This window comes from Armigeres subalbatus, chromosome 3 (assembly GCF_024139115.2).
Source record: "Armigeres subalbatus isolate Guangzhou_Male chromosome 3, GZ_Asu_2, whole genome shotgun sequence".
Classification (NCBI taxonomy): Eukaryota; Metazoa; Arthropoda; class Insecta; order Diptera; family Culicidae; genus Armigeres; species Armigeres subalbatus.
Window position 1 is genome coordinate 59,570,883 of NC_085141.1, and position 16,841 is coordinate 59,587,723.

Below are 16,841 nucleotides of genomic sequence, written 5' to 3' on the forward strand. Positions count from 1 at the left end.
TAATTTTCTTGCGTTGTAATAAACCATCCATCAGCAAACAAATCTACATATCTATAACTTTTCTATCACACATCAATATTTGAATCACCATCTTACTAACCTCACCATGCGACTCAATGCCAAGAACCGAGCACGGATCAGCATCATTAGTAGCGTTGGTTGCATCCACAGTAGTGCGTAGGAACAAAAGCAAACGAACTTCGTAATTTTAATCGCATAATTGAATGAAAGTTTGAAACGAAGCGTTTTCCACAGCAAAGTCGTCACTACTAAGCAGGCCACCGGAACGCCAATTGCAACCAGCTGCATCATTTTAACGACTCTGCTGGAAGCGGCAAGCGCAGATGCGATTGGTCGGCCACCGAATTCCAGCATCGTGTCGTTGATGTCTTCCAGCTTTCGGAGCATTCGGTGCGTTTTGTCTGGGATATAAAAAGCGAAAATCGGTACTACAACGCCCATGGCATATTGGGCGGTATGGAAAATGTCCAGCATCCGCTGGATGATCACAGAACCGGAGTTCACTCGGATGATTTCCGACTGCAGGGAATGGAACACTAGAACGTAGCCGTACGTCGCAATCGTACTTAGGATGATCGAAACATTTAGCAACTGGTATCGAAGGTGTGCGCGTTTTTCCGGATCCGTGACCAACGGATACAGTCCGAAACATTTAAGAATGGTCGTGATCTGGTAGTACGGGTTCAAAATTTCACTTTTCGTTTTGCGAACCGTCATGACTCAAAGCAAAGACGCAACTGTCTGGTCGGTATCAACAGACTGCCGGGACTGTAATGGAAGGTGTTTCCTCGTTTAATTGGTTTGCACGCCCGCACAGTGGGAGTCATTGTTTACCAGGTCAGAGACAAATGTGTGTGGGGTTAACAGATCATAGCTCAGGGGTTTGCGAGAGAAGAGGCTAATATGAATGGTTCGCACATTGACATGATAGTTTTCGGTTATTGATACAACATGAGTTCCGGCTACATTTTCAAACAGGAAACGTTTTGACAAAGGTGGGAAAATGCGGAACAGTAGTTATTCAACCTCTATAATATCGATTAGTGAGGCATTCATTCCACCCATACGCAGTAGAAATTTGATTGATAAATGGCTTCTACAAGACATTGAGCAAATGTATTTTCTGAAATGCGATCCACATAACTACATAAATGGGCCCTAAACAAGATAATTAATTTAATAGACATACACTGCCGCTAGTCATATACAGATCAGAAACTTCGTATACTACAAAGCAGAGAATCTTTTTGCTAAGCCAACTAGCCAAGCAAACTACAAATCATTGAAATATACAAAAAAAAACAACAAATTGGATATAAGTTGCGTGAATGCCATTATGGTTGCTGTTTGCAAGAAGGATTATTCACAGTTGATTGAGTAAAATGCAATAAATTACTAGTTTAGCATTGTTGAACACCGTGCAGCTCGATTTGTTTCTTATATTTGTGATTTTTTTCAGCAGTAAACACGCATATTAACACCTATAACAATGAGTAGGCGTAAGCGTTTGGCCGAATGCCACTTGGTGGAATAACACGTTAGTTCGACATTCATCTAGCCGAATTGAAAGTTATTAGGTCAAATTAGAGATGAGAAGCGAAATGTGAGACTTCTCACTCCTCGCTCCTAATTTTTCACTTTTCATTCCTCATGTTTTTCAATGAGCTCGCTAGTCAATACATATTTTTGGCGCTCGCACGCATCAACAGAAATCATATTTTACCTATAAGCCTTATTTAATTGGGACGAATAGCTACCTACCTGAGGAATACCATACATAAGTTTAGCGGCAAAGAACTCACCTGAAAGCATGATTCATGGCTGCAAACCTCTGCTTCGGTAGGATCATCATCACCGTTCCGTAGATCATGTTAAGCAGAAATAATTGCATGAATGCAAAATATACCAGTTGCCTTTTTGTACCGTAGGAAACGAATTGCACCAAAGCAGCAAAGTACAGATGATAGTTCATAATCATAGCTACTAGTGTCGCTTCGAAGACCAGTACAGTCATGCTCAGTATCAGGTGGAAACGGACCAGATCAGTTTCTGCATTCATTTTTCCTAACATTAAATCCACTTCGTGTTGATATCTGAAGATTTTTTTTATTCTCTCACCATCGATGAAACATGCACTCACTGTGTACCAAGCTATTAACAAAAATAAAATCGTATAAACCGCATCTGACGAGCCAAGAATATCTGAGTTGTACAGCTTCGGAAATTTGTGTTGAAAGAGGTTGATATGTGCCAAATAGGTGTAGAAACTTAAAAACGTGACCAGATATAGAAACGGCCAGACTGCACGATACCAATTTGGGATGCATTTCGAATCAAAAGGGGTTGCAGCTAGGCCCGTTAGTTTTAAAACGTAGTACAGAGGTGTGACACTGTCGTAAATGGTCTTAACCACGAACCATCGCATGATGGATAATTTCTACTTCGAGTACAACACGGAAATGCCTTCTGCGACCGATTTGGGGGCCCAGTGAATAACGAATGAGCAACTGTCGTTACTTGCGGTGAACAGTGTGCACCGTGTTAATTATTTCCCATCAGATTAATGGGTAAATTCAATTACATTACCCTTAATAAAGAATGATGTAAACATAGTGAATGATGACGGCAAACCCAGTCAATTTGCACAAAGGGACCATCCAGGACCAACTTGGTAAATTAAAGGGGAATAATTTTCTACACACATTCATAATCATCCATGCGCTTCAAACTTTCAATTTGCGTTTTAGTGAATAGTTTTTTTCATTCTAAAGACTAAGTATTGAACATTAAATGGCAAGAAGAAACGCAATGATAAAAAGTAAAAAGTAAATGGTTCGAATAACTGCAACTGCAATGCTTCAAAAATGTGTATGTATATATGGGGGGAGGGCTCCGGTGGACCGTGGCCCTGGGCCCCAAATATACCTTACTAGTTAACCCAGCAGACGTTGTCCTGCATAGTAGGCGAGAATGTGCATTCCGAACTGCCCATGCAAAGTTCGCATAGGAATCACAATTTTAGTTATTCACGGTTTGCTCAACCTTACTCGTAATTTTCCCATTAGGAAATATGATATAAACCCGTCGGAAACTATAACGAATGTTTCTGCTGAAGAAATGAAAAAAATCCATCCAGCCGTTTTCGAGTTCTGCGGATACGAACACAGACCATTTCATTTTTATATATAAGAGATGTACTAAAACTAACCTTTTTTTTTTTTCATTTTAGTGGCCCCACAAACTGTCGGCCCCGGGGCCCACTCCGACTAAATCCGGCCCTGTGCATGATAAAAAAACTTAAAATTCAATTGACTGGAAGTTAAGAGTTGTAAATAATCACATTACTCAAATTTATCTAAAATTCCACTTGAACCCATTTCTAGCTAATTGAAATACAGAATATAATAAAAACTATGATAAAGTGGAATTTGATTTCAGAATGTTATGAAAGTGGCAAGTGTTTTTTTTTTTCAATATAGACGGTTCATGTGTTATTCACGCTTGTAGATTAAATAAGAAATAGATTCCTGCATTAACAAAATCAAAATTTTCAATGTCTGTTGTCTGTGATTTTTTTCATCAAATGCTGTGTCTGGTTGTCTAAGGTTGTCACTGGTTTTGTTTTCTGCATCTGATAGTAAAAAAGAATTGAAGTGTCAAATATTTTATTTTTTGTGAGAATTTCCCCGCGTGCTGCGTCTGGTTGCCTAGTCACCGGACAGAAAAACAGGGCTATTATATATAGTATAGTATATACACTACTAAAAATCCACACATATTTATTGGCAAAAATCTATAGATTTAACTTATGATGTATATCAGCGCACACATAACCATTCTCCACCCGAACTACTAATAAAATATATATCCAAATAAACTTCATGTGTGGTCTCGAAATAGCAATTATTTAATTCACGTGTGGTTCTATATCGATTATATTGGGGTGGAGCTATTGCAAAAATTTATAACAGCGACACATATATCTCATATAGATATTTTTGGCAGTGTAGTATATTGATTCATGGCTACACGTTGCCAACCACGCAGTCTACGGAGGGTCCGCAAATCATTTTCCATCTGATCGATCCACCTTGCCCGCTGCGCACCTCGCCTTCGCCTCGATCGTTGTCGAAAACCATTTCAATCGGGTTACTGCTCGACATTCTAGCTACGTGCCCGGCCCACCGCTGTTGTCCGATTTTCACGGTGTGAACGATGGATGGTTCTCCCAGCAGCTCATGCAATTCGTGGTTCATTCGCCTCCTCCACGTACCGTCCGTCATCTGCACCCCACCATAGATGGTACGCAGCACTTTCCTTTCGAAAACTCCAAGTGCGCGTTGGTCCTCCACGAGCATCGTCCAGGTCTCATGTCCGTAGAGGACTACCGGTCTAATGAGGGTTTTGTAGATTTTTCAGTTTAGTACGGTGGCGAACTCTATTCGTCTCGGAGCGTCTTGCGGAGTCCAAAGTACGTACTATTTCCAGCCACTATGCGTCTCCGAATTTCTCTGCTGGTATCATTTTCGGCAGTCACCAGTGAGCCCAAATAAACAAATTTTTCTACCACCTCGATTTCGTCACCACCGATGCAAACTCGCGGTGGATGGCTAGTTCGATCCGCTTAGCTTCCCTCTTCAGTCTGGTGTAGGCTTCCTCCATCTTCTCAAAGCTCCGTGCCGAAATATCTATGACGTCGGCGAAGCCAAATAGCTGAACGGACTTATTGAAAATTGTACCACTTTTGTTAATCCCTGCTCTTCGTATTACCCCTTCCAAAGCGATGTTGAATAGCTGACACGAAAGACCAGCACCTTTCCGTAACCCTCTGCGTGTTTCGAAGGGACTCGAGAATGCCCCTGAAACTCGAACTACGTACATCACCCGATCCATCGTCGCTTTGCTCAACCGTGTCAGTTTATCCGGAAATCCGTGCTCGTGCATTAGCTGCCATAGCTGGTCCCGATCGATTGTATCATATGCGGCTTTGAAGTAAATGAATAGATGATGTGTAGACACGTTGTATTCGCGGCATTTCTGCTGTACTTGGCGAATGGCGAATACCTGGTCCGTGGTGGAGCGTTCGCCCATAAAACCCGCCTGGTACTACCCCACGAGCTCTCTTGCAATTGGTGCTAGTCGACGATATAAAATTTGAAAAAGTACCTTGTAGGCGGCGTTCAGCTATGTGATTGCGCGGTAGTTGCTACAATCCAGCTTATCGCCCTTTTGTAGATGGGACACACGACACGACACCTTCCATCCACTCCTGCGGCAAAACTTCCTCCTCCCAAATCTTGGTAATGACCCAATGCAGCGCTCTAGTCAATGCCTCACCAACGTGTTTAAATAGCTCTCCTGGTAGTTGGTCAACCCCAGGGGCTTTGTTGTTCTTCAGCCGGCCAATCTCCTCCTGGATTTCCTGGAGATCCGGAGCCGGTAGAATTATGTCCTGCGCGCGTTCTCCCAGGTCCATCACCATACCGCCATCTTCGTCTGCCACGTCGCCATTCAGGTGTTCTTCGTAGTGCTGCCGCCGCCTTTGGATCACCTCACGCTCGTTCGAAAGAAGATTCCCGTTTATGTCCTTACACATATCAGGCTGTGGCACGTGGTCCTTACGTGAACGGTTTAACTTCTCATAGAACTTTCGTGTGTTACTAGCGCGATTCTTCACTTCTCTTCACGTCTCTGCAAGGTCTCGATCTTCCTGCTGGCGCTTTTTCCTCCGGAAAATCGAGTTTTGGCTGGTCCGCGCCCTTTTGTATCGTTCTTCGTTTACCCTCCCGCAATTTCTTCCACTAACTGCTCACATTCGCCGTCATACCAGTCGTTTCTCTGATTCGGGGCACCGTACCAAGCGCAGTGGTTGCGGTGCTACCAATGGCGGATCGAATATCTCTCCAGCCATCTTCAAGAGACGCTGCACCTAGCTGCTCTTCCGTTGGGAGTGCCACTTACAGCTGCTGCGCGTATCCTAGGGCTAGCCTAACGTCTTGTAGCCACCCAATATTAAGCCGCGGTGTCCGACTTCGACGCGTGTTGTACACCGTCGAGAGTTTTGAGCGCACGCATACTGCAATGGAGTAGTGGTCAGATTCAATATTCGCACTGCGGCAAGTACGGACGTTCGTGATGTCGGAGAAGAATTTACCATCGATTAGAACGTGGTCGATTTGGTTCTCCGTTTCTTTATTAGGTGATTTCCATGAGGCCTTGCGGATATTTTTGGGGAAGACGGTGCTTCGGACTACCATTCCGCGGGAGGCTGCGAAGTTTATGCACCGTTGGTCGCTTTCTTACGATTCGATGTGGAGACTATCCGGTCCGATGACCGGTCTATACATTTCCTCCCTTGCTACCTGTGCGTTCATGTCACCGATGACGATTTTAACGTCCCGCAGTAGGCATCCATCGTATGTCTGCTCCAGCTGTGCGTAGAACGCTTCTTTCTCGTCCTCGGGTCTCCCTTTGAGTGGGCAGTGCACGTTGATGATGCTATAGTTGCTTTTATCCTCAGCTTGCACATCCTTGCGTTGATTGGCTGCCACCCAATCACACGTTGGGTAAGACCCAGCACTATGAAGCCGATTCCTGTCCTGTTCAGCAAATCTCCTGCAGCGCCACGACGTCGAAGTTGCGGGGAAGTAATTAATCATACATCATCCAGTCGCAACCTGCGAAACCTAGTGACTTGCAGTTCCATGTTCCAAGCTTCCAATCGCGATCCTTTATTCGTCGCCTAGGTCGTTGCCGATTGTATCGAGTCGTATTATCTTCTATGTCGTTCGTAATAGTTGTTTTTAAAGGCGGCTTATTGGGCCTGCGCAAACCTCCTGTCTCATCGAAGGGCCGTCGTGCCAGGGCTGTTTTGTGTCCCACCTGCAACCAAGACTTGGGCTTGTGCGCTTTGAGTGGCACACGGTCGCTTTGGTGGGGCCTATTTGCGGATACATGCAGCTTATTATAGGAATTCAACAGCGCTCACTATCAAACCCCACCCAGGGTGGCCACTGAAATTGGATTTTCAAATTCCCTGTTTTTCTCGCTTTTCCCGATAAATTTTGTCAAATTTTCCCGGTCTTTATTCAGCTTTAAAAAAATGTTGGGTCTTGTTTTATTAGTGTTTAATTTTCTGACCAAACCCGAGGTCAGTTTTATATTGAAGCAACTGATAATTTGTAACGAACCTTTGATATAGATACATTAAATTAACAACAACGTGTTATGTGAAATGTTTTAATCAACAGACACACTGAAATTGTGCGCCTCGTTGCCATGTTGCGTAAGTGTCAGATTTAATCAATATAATAATTATCAAATTAGCACCTTATTACAATGGTTTGATTCTTTTCTTAGATGCAAAACTGTCGTAATTTGTTTTTTGGTTGCAAAACTTTCGTAAGCTTCTGACAAATCCAATTGACATCGCATGCCAGTCTACCCGGGTAGACGAAAATGGCTCATTAACAGTAAAATGTGATATTGATAACAAAACATGATAATAATTTGTTTGAAATAAGAGTAAAAATAACAAGCGGCGAAAATAACAAAAAATTGCACCGAAATATCATAAAAATATCAGGTTTTGCCATTAACAAGAACTTATCAATATCTTGAGCTATTAGTTTGTTATCATATTTTGTTATCAATATCACGGTTTCTACCCGGGTAGGGTAACCGTACCCTTAGTGGATGTAGTACCAATAGTGGTGGTACTGTTTTTTTTTTTTTTATTCCTTTCTTTATTTGGTAGGCACTCTGTGTTACTTAACCGCTACTGTGCCGAGATCTACTGTGGCATTCTGCTACCAGAATCCACACAGAATCTATTTTTAGATTTTCCATTATCATTATTGTTGTCGTTGCTTGTCCATCTCATCGTGAGTCCATTGTGTCCGTTTGTCCATGTCGTCTATCCAATAATCGTTGCATTGTTCGGTTGCCATTTTTATCCGGGTAACGTTGGAGGAATGCCTCCGAGAAGAACAAGTTGTCAGTCGTCATCAGGCAGCCGTGACGGTAAGGCGTGCACCCCAGAACGCCGCCGTATGGGCTGCGGATCCGTCGACTGACGAGGGTTTAGTGGAGGGCTGGGAATCGAACCCATGACCATTCGCTTGTAAGGCGAACGTGTAGCCAACTACGCTACGGGACCCCCCCATGGTGGTACTGTTATAAATTACATTATTATTTCACTAAATTAGCATATAATGTAACAAAAGCTATTACAGAAAGTTAAATTGCTACAAACACTGTATTTCAGATAAGAAAACCTAGTAGAATCGCTAAATATGGGCTAAAAAACACATTTTCAAAAATTGTTGAGCCACCTTGCTGAATTCCTTAACTTTTTCCAAGCATTTGTCTTTTTTTCTTAATGCTCAAAACCATTGGTAAACAGTATAAAACTCCTAAACTTGCTACTAATAACGTTGAATACATATATTTTTAGCTAAAAATATGTAATTTTGGACATTTATCCGCGTTTTTATGAGTTTTTCTTATTATGCCATTATTGGCACGAAAAAATACATATGTTCCCATTGTGGAGACATTCCAATGTTTACATCTGACAGCTGCAAAAATATCGCAAACATTTAAAGTTTTTATAGTTTTTCGGTGTGGTAAACAGGTAAATTTAATACATTATTGCTATTTCAAACAGAATGTAATATCGTATTCAATGTAGAATGGATTCGGCAACAAAAACTGAACATAAATACAACGAGGCAGCGATTTCCCGCTGCATGGAACTGGTGACCTCCAAGCAAAAAGACGCTGTATGGAGCATGTAAAGCTTATGGAATTCCGCAATCTACCGTTCGCTACCGACTAAGCGACAAGTGGACCACAAAAAAGTACGGAAAGGGCCACACACGGTACTCACAGCTGACGAGGAGCAGAAACTTGTGGACTATCTGGCTGCTATGGAGAAAAAGGGCTTTCCGGTGGTGAAGGAACTGCTCATATATAAAGTTAAAACCTTCTGTGAAGCAAATTCTCGATCCAATCCATTTACAAACAGTACTCCAGGTAAGCACTGCAAGCGTTATTTGAAATATAATATCGAAGATTGTGATCGGTTGTAGGTCGAAAATGGATGAAGGGATTCCTACGTCGTCATCGTCAAATCGCATTCCGTAAGCCTGAAACTGTATCATCCGCTAGCGCGAAGGTGAAGGAGACTGATATTCGCGGATGGTTCGTGAATCTCACATCCTACTTGGAAGATAATAGTCTTATGGCAGCCGCATTGGATCCTTCCCGCATTTACAACGGCGATGAAACATCATTCTTTTTACACCCACAGACGAAAACTGTGTTGGCCAGCCGTGGGAACAAGAACGTTTATGAATGCGAGCATGCCGACGGTCACAAAAATATAACGGTGATGTTTACGTTCGGAGCGGATGGATCAGTCGTACCTCCGGGTGTTATACTTCCCATGCAGCGTTTATCGTCAGATGTTCTACGCAAATTCCCGGGCGAATGGGGAATAGGCAAAAGTGCAAAAGGGTGGATGGATACCACTAACTTCATGTTGTACATCCGGAATGTGTTCTACCCCCATCTCCAGAAAAACAAAGTTAAACTTCCCGTGCTATATTTTGTTGACGGTCACTCGTCACACACTGCTGCTGAAGTGGCCGAATTGTGTTTGGATTTGGGTATCGTGCTGATTGCGTTGTATCCTAATACCACTCGGATCACGCAGCCAGCAGACGTCGCCATATTTAAGCCTCTCAAGAGTGCTTGGCAGAGTGCAGTTTCGGAGTGGCGGATGGAGTACGGAGGCGAGAATCTTTCGTTGCAACATTTTCCTGGTGTGCTGCAAAGGCAATGGATAAAGGAATCAAGAAGTCCAGTATCAAGAACGGTTTCAAGGTATGCGGTCTATTTCCCTTCGGAGCCAATCATGTTGATTATGGAAAATGTATTGCCAAGTCAATGTTGCAGAATGAAGCGAATCTTTTAGTCTCTAGCGAGATGAATAGAAATGTCCCAGTATCATCAGAAACAGTTGATACTCTCCCCGAGATCATCCATCACATCGGTGAGCATGATGGTGTTCTCGAAGATTCGATTATCATTCCTACTTTGACAATCCAAGCTGCGATAGATTGCATTGGTAGAGAGCGCATATGTACATTTAGCCGTGAATCTGTCAATTCTGAAGAAGGGGAAATCATCAGAAAGCTCTACGAGATGTTGCTGCTACCTTTCGATTCGCAGTTTGTGGGACCTAGCGTAGAAAATCTTGAAGTTCTGCTATTGAAGGAACCAAACCGTGAAGATAATTCAGCATTCATCGAGGAGATGGGTGAGGTGGAAGATAGTGGAAGTCCCTCTCCAGCAGAATCTGAACAATATCCGGAAAAAGTCGCAAATCGTAAAATGAGTATTTCTGAATTACTGAGGCCACCACAAACTCCTTGCAGAAGCAACAGGCACAAAAATTACAAACGAAAATACCATCCGGTATTGACAGCAGCGGAGCGTCTTGAGGAAATACGTCTGCTTGAAGAAGAAAAGGAAAATGAAATAGCAAAGAAAAAGGAAAAGGCGGATGAGCGAATTCTTGCAAAAGTTCGAGCAGAGCAACAGAAAAATGAAAAGGCACTAATCAGGCGTCAGAAAAAGGAAGACACTGAACGTCAAAGAAATGAAAAAGCAGAACTGCGGAAGAAAAAGCAGGAAGAAACTGAACAGCGAAAGAAAAAGAGAGCGAAGGAAAGAGAAAATAAACTTGCGGCAGACCTTTACCAGAAGCGACAAAAGGTGGAGTTACTTGAGGCATTGAAACTAAAGCTACGGAATTAAGCAGTGGTTACCGATCACAAGTTTAAGAATTGAATGTTAATTTGAACTTGTATTTGATTTTCTACACTTACTTTTACTTTTTTAAGCTGACACAAGTCATCATCAGCAACTGTTGGATTGTTCACGTTGATCAATTTTTCACAATGATTTTCATTATATGCTTTTCGCTTTGAAATAAATTTGAAATACTTTCTATTCGATTTTCTCATGTTTAAAGTTTTCTGGGAATGGTTCGACCCTACCTTATTCTACTTACTATATCCGTTTTACTACATGATCATTTCGGTGCTTTCCTCTTCTTCTTATTGGCATTACATACCCACACTGGGACAGAGCCGCCTCGCAGCTTAGTGTTCATTAAGCACTTCCAGAGTTATTAACAGCGAGGTTTCTAAAGCCAGATTACCATTTTTGCATTCGTATATCATGAGGCTAGCACGATGATACTTGTATGCCCAGGGAAGTCGAGACAATTTCAAATCAAAATTGCCTAGACCGGCACCGGGAATCGAACCCAGCCACTCTCAGCATGGTCTTGCATTGTAGCCGCGCATCTTACCGCACGGCTAAGGAGGGCCCCTTTCAGTGCTTTATTTCACATTTCACGACCTTTTGGCTTTTTAGCTATGATTCAAATCTGTTTTTAAGAGTGATTACTGCTGGATTGCTAATTCTAGATCTGAACAACATACGCTGTAGTAAAAACTCTGAAACCGGAAATATCTTCAAAATTCCCAAAGGGTCGTTTCGACACAGTTCCCCTATGAGAAATGGGATCCCGGTCGGAATAATTCAACATTATCATAAAAATAATAAGTTAAACTAAGCGGAAAACAATAATTAGTTGTGTGTTCATTCAATACCACCACTACGGGTACACGATATCACCACTATAGGAACCATACCTCCACTATAGGTACATATATGGTGTTGCAAAAACTATCTTTTACAGGCAATTCAATAATAAATAAGCATCAATCGATATATTTTTCAAGTCATTATGGGCAGTTTAATCACACAATCAATAATTACATGAAGATTTGTCGAAAAAATCGATGAAATCATATGAAAACTGCTAACGCAATGGTTAATTGTGCCACTATTGGTACACTTACCCTAGTGTGGTTTTTCCTTCGTAGAGCATAACGATCACGGAAAGTAGTAAAAATATTTATACTGCCATGAATCGCATATTTGTCCCATATGAATAGGAAACCCATCAAAGATGTGACAGATATTCGATTCATGGCAGTATAGTACAGCAGAAGCATTTTTAATGTTTAGCTCTCGGTTTGATCTTATTCAGACTGTTTCAAAGAATCAGAAAATTATGCGAGGAAAGACACAATTTTCGAAATCTAATTAAATCGATTCAACATAGAGTAGGTACTTGGCAATAAAGTACGTAAAGGAGTGTATAACCTCATCATAGTTATTGGTATTGTTTTTCTAAAAATACACAAAATTATAAAACAACTAATTTGAACACAGATTCAACCCGAAGACCCAAATCTTTGTTTCCGATCAAAATCATTGTTTTGTTTTCTAAAATAGATGTAAGCATATTTTGGACAATCAAAACATTTGATTTATAATTTAATCAGCTTCAGGTTTTGAATTTCTAATTTTTTTTTCAGTTTCCTATCCATTAAATTGAATATATTATTTATTAGGAAGTTTGAACTTTCCCATTCAATTTTCAAGTAACAAGTTAAAAAATATTTCATAGCCTATTCAGATTACGCCATTCATGATAAAGAGTAACTTGATGCCAATAAATGGCGTACTCTGAATAGGCTATAGATTTTATTTTTCACCATCATAACATCTTATTATATAAGATTACATGTGAAAAAAAATCAGAAGTGTTATGTACAAGACACAATCGCCCAACGTAAACTACGTAAGGCAGTTTTGTTCATTGAGGATTGTAGTGCCATCATGCATGAATATTTTTAGAAAATTCATTTGATGTCACTGGTTTCGAACAAAACTAGCGTTTCTTAAGATATGAAAATTGTTGGATACGACAATTGTTTAAAAAATTTACTATGAAAACCCAAATTTAGTCCTCAGTGGTAATGATGCCTTTTTTGGATCCGAATTGCCTACATTTGGGTTTTGAAGCATTTGATGAAATATTTCAATAGAAGAAGCCCTAGGGAAGCATTCTCTTTTCCGTTTGCAACATTTATTATTCAGAAACATTCCAATTATAGGCATAACTTGTTTTTCGTGCATCACTAGAAATCATAAAATGTCAATCATGTACCAAAACCCAATTAAATTGGTTGTGGTGCGCGCGAGTCGTAAACGTTGCGGACGGGAAAAGATAGTGTGTGTGTTATTACATTCTAACTCCTACTGTCTGGCAGTGTTGGTAAAATCTCAAAATCTCAAATCTCATCGGTGATTCAAACCATGCGTGAGTCAAATCCCATCAGAATTATGACCGAGAGATTTGCTCATGATTTGAATCGCATTTTGCATCATTGCATGATATTTACGTGTTCTTCATTGTTGAATGCATTGAATTAACTATTTTTCGTCTAAAACAATGGCTAATAATTATATATAAACAAAACATATGTCTCGATTGCGTTTTGACGCTTTTTAGAACGAAATCATTTTTCGGTGAGTGAGCGAAGCGATGCGATTCTGGCCGAGAAACTCAAGCGCGATGCTTCCCCTACAGAATCGCAGGCGAGTTAGCTCGTGCATGAAACCTCGATGATTCAGATTTGAGTATGATTCTACCAACACCGAGTGTCATTATGGATAAAATATTCGTGCAAACATTTTATTAATATAATTGCAAAACTTTTGAATCAGGGAGCAAGAAGGTGATAGCTCTATTGTATCTCATATAGCCTGTTTCAAGAACGTATGCGTTCCGACGCTGTTGTCGTATACAATAAGTACCGCATTATTGCACCCACGTATTATAAAAAATATCTTAAGTGCATTCACACTTCCTGAATCAAAGTTAAATCCTTCTGATTCAGGCGCGCATTTAATTGGACAAAATATTATTATGTCTCACCCACATTGTTATTTTGCTTAAAAATAACAACTTGAGGGGCAACAAAAAAAATTCCGATAAATTTTGAGAACTTTCAAAACATTCTTTAACAAATCCGAGGAGCTTTTTTTCATTTTTTTTTTTCATTTTAATATTTATTTTTTACTAGCAGACCCGTCGAACTTTGCTTCGCCTAAAATTGATTTATTCTCTAACTAATTCTCGAGTTATGCAGAATTTTTTGGTTCATTTGTATGGGAGCCCCCCTTTCCAGAAGGGGGAGGCGTTGCAAAACCACCACAGAAACATGTCTTGTATTCCAAAACCTCCACACGCCAGATTTGTTTCCATTTGCTTGATCTCGAGTTATGATGAAATTGGTGTTTCATTTGTATATGAGCCAGGTTTCAAAGAGGAGAGGGGTCTCTAACCATCTTAAGAACCTTCCTCGGCCCAAAAAACCTCTGCATTCAAATTTTCATGCCGCTCGATTCAGTAGAAGAAGAAGAAGATTACCTCCTCCCCCTTGACTTTGCGAAGACCATAATTTTTAATAAAAACGGCCTTATTAGTTTTCAGTTTGCGAAAAAATACATTTTCTAAAGTCGTTTTTTAATATAAATTGATTGCATTACTAGCAAGGGCAATTGATCGTCTCATGCCTGCACAAACATGCCCCTATCTGGATCACTTTTTATACACCATGCACTACCAGGCTTGTAAAATGTCATCTGCATGTCATTTGACTAATTTGCTCATAACTTTCTTTAGAAGCAAAATTTCTTCCATAATTTTGAATGTACTCATAACGCTTGAGTAGGGTTATATTTTGTCCAAGGGTACATTGCTCTAAGTATAACATCAAAGGCTGGAGAGTGAAAACTCTCAAAATGTCACGTGTCATTTGACATAATGTCATTTGAATGACATTTTGCCTCCCACGCCCTAGATTACATATTTACAGCAAAGTCTCGTTAGACAAAGTTGTAGGCCCATTTAACCGCTATAAGTTCGTCATGCAACATGAATTAATAGCTACCTTCTGAAACAAGTTCTGGGAAAATTATCCAAACGAATGCAAATGACATTTTACAACACTGTGCACTACATTACGCATTTTTGTTACATTTGTTTCGACCGTGGTCACTGGTCCGGCTCCATTGTTCTACTTTTTGTGCGAAACACCGCACAAAAAGGAGAGTCTAAAAGCCAACCGCACTGAACGGCGACGGCCGAAACGAGACTCTTGCTGACAAGAAAAGAGGGTGCTGCCAAAATGGTCCGATACCCTATTTTAACATTCATAACCCAAAGTTTCAATATAATTGACAAATTGGTAGAGAATTTCCAAATCGATTGATATATAAATCTCAAAAATCCATCGGAAGATAAAGGCGCTATTAAAGTTCAAAATCTTACATGATTTCGTGACGGTCTCGAATTTGGAAATTTTCATTTGTCACCCTGTATCCGAGTCTTCCCTTAGACGTAGTTTACGTCAAAAACTAAAGTGTAATCCTATAAAATATCGCAGACTAAATAGCAAGGTTCAAAAAATTATCATTTTTTGATGAATTGTAGAGTTTCCAAATATAGGTAGTTCCAAACAAATCCTATTATTTATAAATATATATTATTCACCATATTCATTTTTTTGAATTCTGTGCAATTAAAAATTGCAAAGAAGTATAATAGAAGTACCTTCGTTTAAAGACGAGTTTGGACATTACAAGAATAACTTAAAGATGAATAAATTCATTTAAAAAGCTTGCCTCATAACACAATATCCATGATATATGTCACTAGAAATTGATATCAAAATGATCTAGTGGCAAAAGAAACTAGATTTGGAAAAAAAGATCTACTAAATTACCTTTCTTAATTTCTTAATCAAATAATTTAGTCAGAGTGCGACTGAGTAATAAACATTAAGAAGATTTTTTCTTTTTATATCAACTTCTATTAAAATTGAATTCTTTCGGCAATAGCATATTTGAACAGTCATCAGTTTCATAATCGAAAGTCGAGGTGTCGCGATTAAGCGTACAAATTAAACTTTAACCAAGCATAGAGAGAGCTTTTTGAAAGTAGCTATAAAAACTAAATACAGTGTTTTTCTTGATTGATGACTTGTGAGGGAAGTCAGATTTTTTCTTTTTTTGGAAAAGATGTTTAATTTTGATACACATAGTTAAGTTTGCCATCTTAGGGTGTTTTTAAGAGATATTGCGAAAAAAGATTCGGCTGCCGGTGGGACTTGAACCCACACCATTCCATTTAGTACACGGACGTATTACCAATTATACAACAGCTGCCCTTGCGAGAAGTTGTTCCATAACCAGCTAATAACGATGGGATATCAGTCAATTCCCCGTATCTATCGAATCTGCTTTGGCAACATTTCACAAAAGAGAAACGATGATACCCTGCAGTATCACACACTGCTGCTGGTCGGACGCTCGGTGGCAAGCGAGCCTCTATTGTCGTTGCAGAAGCAAACCCGCCTCAATACGACAAATAGAAGCACATGTTTGTGATTCAAACGCAACCGACTGTTGTTCAATTCTGATACACATAGTTGGGTAGAGAGAACAGGGTGTGAAATGTTGCCAAAGCAGATTCGATAGATACGGAGAATTGACTGATATCCCATCGTTATTAGCTGGTTATGAAACAACTTCTCGCAAGGGCAGCTGTTGTGTAACTGGTAACATGCCCGTGTATTTAATGGAATAATGTGGTTCCAGTCCTACCGGCAGCCGAAACTCTTTCGCAGTATCTCTTAAAACACCCCTAAGATGGCAAACTTAACTATCAAAATTAAACATCTTTTCCAAAAAAAGAAAAATCTGACTTCCTCACAAGTCATCAATCAAGAAAAGAGAAACGATGATACCCCTCCAGTACCACACACCGCGGCGGGTCGAACGCCCGGGGGCAAGCGAGCCTCTATTGTCGATGCAGAAGCAAACTC

The 16,841-nt window shown here is 40.3% G+C and overlaps 1 protein-coding gene and 1 pseudogene across 2 annotated transcripts in view; one reads left to right on the forward strand and one right to left on the reverse strand.

The window, feature by feature from the left end:
• The window catches only part of LOC134219842 (gustatory and pheromone receptor 33a-like), a 133,082-nt gene that overhangs the window by 105,770 nt on the left and 10,471 nt on the right, over positions 1–16,841 (reverse strand). The window contains exon 1 of one of the 2 annotated variants that reach the window (XM_062698729.1): positions 1,824–2,067. The exons of the other annotated variant lie outside the window; for it this stretch is intronic. Within the exon in view, the coding sequence (XP_062554713.1) occupies positions 1,824–2,035 (212 nt within the window). The 5' untranslated portion in view covers positions 2,036–2,067. Of the gene's footprint in view, positions 1–1,823; positions 2,068–16,841 lie in introns of those variants that run through there. 2 annotated transcript variants of the gene reach the window in all.
• LOC134227762 (uncharacterized) lies at positions 8,715–10,845 on the forward strand (annotated as a pseudogene).